The sequence below is a fragment of the Cicer arietinum genome, chromosome 1, assembly GCF_000331145.2.
Source record: "Cicer arietinum cultivar CDC Frontier isolate Library 1 chromosome 1, Cicar.CDCFrontier_v2.0, whole genome shotgun sequence".
Taxonomy (NCBI): Eukaryota; Viridiplantae; Streptophyta; class Magnoliopsida; order Fabales; family Fabaceae; genus Cicer; species Cicer arietinum.
Window position 1 is genome coordinate 31,938,396 of NC_021160.2, and position 3,188 is coordinate 31,941,583.

The following is a 3,188-nucleotide window of genomic DNA, read 5'->3' on the forward strand; positions in this document are numbered from 1 at the left end:
TTTCAGCTTAATCTCTTCATAAAGCATGCACTTTTCTTCTAACAATCTCTTAGTGCTAATTAATTGTTTGATTACATTAACATATTCATCGTGTAGTTCATTAAATGCGTCATGTAATTCATCATAAGAAGGATTGGATTTAGAACTTACCTCACTATCAGAATCTGAATCTGTGTTGGCCATTAGACAAAGATTAGCTTCTTCTTCTTCTGAAGATGCAGAGGACTCTTCATCATTATCATTCTAGGCTATGTAGGCTTTTCTGGTCTTAGGAGGTGGTTGATTGCCTTTAGCCTTTGCAGTCTTATTTCTGTTTTGCAATTGGAAGCACTCAGATTTTATATGTCCTGTCTTCCCACACTTAAAGTAGGTTATCTTGATGTCATGTGTTTTTGAATTTGAGGGTTTTCTTGATTTGCTATCCTTCTTTTTTAGAAACTTTTTGAATTTTCTGACAAGTAATCCAATTTTTGAATCTTCATCGGTCTCACTATTTGAATCGTCAGTGCAGATCTCTTGTTCGAACTTTGTTTGATGTGCTTGGGCTTTTAGAGACAACCCTTTTCTTTTTCTGTCAGTCTGTTCAGCCTCACTTAGTCTATGCAGTTCCATCTCATGCTCTCTTAGTTTTCCAAATAGTGTGGCAATTGACATGCTACCAAGGTCTTTTGATTCTGCTATGGCAGTGATCTTTGGCTGCCACTCTCTGGTCCAGGACCTCATCACTTTGCTGATTTGCTGCTCATTGTCAATCACCTTACCAAGAGCATTTAGATTATTGATTATGTGAGTAAATCTTGTCTACATATCATTAACGGACTCCTCTTTCTTCATGTTGAACAGCTCATACTCATGCATTAGCGTGCTGATTCGGGCCCTTTTTACATCTGTTGTTCCTTCATGCGTTTGTTGCAATGTGTCCCACATCTCCTTGGCAGTTTTTGCAGTTAGACACCCTGAAAAATTCGTCAGCACTTAAAGCAGAGGTAATAATATTTTTAGCCTTAGCATTATATCCAACCTTTTTCTTGTCATCCTCAAACCAATCTGATCTGGGTTTTGGGATTGATGAATCACCTGTGCCAGCTATGGTTGGCACATAAGGACCATCTATTACTGCTTCTAGTATATCAAAACTACAGGCTTCAAGAAAAATTAACATCCTCTCTTTCCAATACATGTAGGCAGCCCCATTAAATGCAGGGGGCCTAGCCAAGGATGCACCTTCTCCCAGGAATTTTACAGAGGTCATTTTCTTTTATGAGAGTTACTCTAAAAAGACCAGGCTCTTGATGCCAATTGTAGGAAATTATGGCCTCTATTTGTTAAAAGATATAAGAGAAATGTCTTTACTAATTTTACAAGATTATTAATCAGATTAACAATGATCGGTTACAGAATTTATTCAGGAACAAAGATTCACAATTGCATGAATTATCAATATAAGAGTACAGATACAATGCTTATTCAAAATATTAATCAAGACAGAAATTCACCAATACAAACATTCAAGAATGAGCATTCAAGAAATATCAAAATAAAGAGAAAGGATAAGAAAATCATGCACCAGGATTTATACTGGTTCAGCTATCTGTTTGATAGCCTACATCCAGTCCTGAAATCTAAACCAGATTTCAACCTTTCCAATAGAATCGACTTGAGTACGTTTTACAGATTGTCCAGCTCACACATGGCCTATCTATCCAACTCACTCGCTTCTATTACAATGCCACCTTATCCCTAGAGTTACTCGCCAAACCCTCACGAGATCAAGATGAGACTTCTTCTTGATGAACACACGCACCAACAAAGATAGTCACCAGTTTACACTACTGGATTTCCAGAACTTTATTTACAGATTGTTTTTACAGAAAAGATAAAAGAGGACAAATGATGATGACTCAACCACAATATGAATTTCACACAAAAAGGATTTGCCAAATGAGTATTTTTTGTGTGGTAACAATTATTTCTTTCGAAGTGTTTTTCCTGGTTTCTGTATTGTGAAAACGTGTAATGAATAATTGTTTCAAGTGTAGTGTATTAGTTGTTGAGAAAATATGATTGAATCAGCTTATATATATTCAGAAAAACATCAGGACAATCGATTTCTCAATCGATTTTATAAAAGTTTAAAACCAGCTTAATCGATTGCCCAATCGATTATCGCGTTTCTTGTTTTTCTTGAATCTTGAAAAATATAAGAATGAATCGATTTGCCAATCGATTCTTTTAATGCATAAATCAGAAACTGATACTAAGAATATATCATAATCGGTTGAGTAATCGATTATGGGTGTTTTGTTCAAACAACGAGATCAAAACAATCGATTGCTCAGTCGACGCATATTCATAGTCATAATCGATTTGGCAATGAGCTGAATTCTTCCTGTAACTCAAATATTTAGTTCAATCGATTGGTAAATCGATTTGGCTGATCACAGTGACTCAGACAGTTTAATGCAATCGATTTGCCAATCGACTTGGCTGGTCACAGTGACTCCAATGTTTTAATCCAATCGATTTGCTAATCGACGTGACTGGTCACAGTGACTCCACTGTTCTAATCCAATTGATTTGCCAATCGATTTGGCTTGTTACAGTAGCTCAGCTATTTTGGTTGAAATCGATGTGCCAATCGATTATGCACCATGTTTCTGATAAATGATTAACCAGTTCATTCTTTCAATCGATTACCTAATCGATTGCCACAAAACTTGCAGTTTAAGAAAATTAATTCAATTGATTGTCCAATCGATTTGGTTGATCACAAAACTCATTCTTGATGAAAAACTTTTTCACAATCGATTTGCTAATCGATTGATTCAGTAAGTGGTTGGTTCTGTGAATCACAAAATCGATTACTCAATTGATGTCCCAATCGATTGTCCAATTGATTGGATTAAACCCAGAACTCAGGTTTCACTAAACGCTTTTAAGTAATCGATTTACTTAGTAAAAACTTTTAATCTGAGTCAGACAATCGATTGCCCAATTGATTCATCAATTGACTTATCAGTTGATTGATTTACTTTCTTATTTTATGATTTCAACTTTAACTTTGGCAAATACTTAAGTATGAAACCATAGTGATGAGTCTACTAAATAACTACTATAACCACTAATCACACTATACATATTTGCATCTTTCTCAAGCACATCCTCCAATTTTGGTTGATTCCTTGAGT

The 3,188-nt window shown here is 35.4% G+C and overlaps 1 protein-coding gene across 1 annotated transcript; it reads right to left on the reverse strand.

The window, feature by feature from the left end:
* Positions 1-801: 801 nt before the first annotated feature.
* On the reverse strand, positions 802-1,252 carry LOC140918873 (uncharacterized). The gene is made up of 2 exons (XM_073363682.1): positions 1,078-1,252; positions 802-956 (listed from the first exon to the last, which is right to left on the reverse strand). Exons 1-2 carry the CDS (start codon positions 1,250-1,252, stop codon positions 802-804), a joined length of 330 nt encoding a protein of 109 aa, XP_073219783.1.
* Between the last annotated feature and the right edge of the window lie 1,936 nt (positions 1,253-3,188).

Bases quoted from the DNA above. Each gene is read 5' to 3' on its own strand.
- LOC140918873 (XM_073363682.1), bottom strand. From the start codon at position 1,252: ATGACCTCTGTAAAATTCCTGGGAGAAGGTGCATCCTTGGCTAGGCCC. The intron at 957-1,077 runs GTGATTCATCAA...CGAATTTTTCAG, and splicing joins GCCAACCATAGCTGGCACAG to GGTGTCTAACTGCAAAAACT.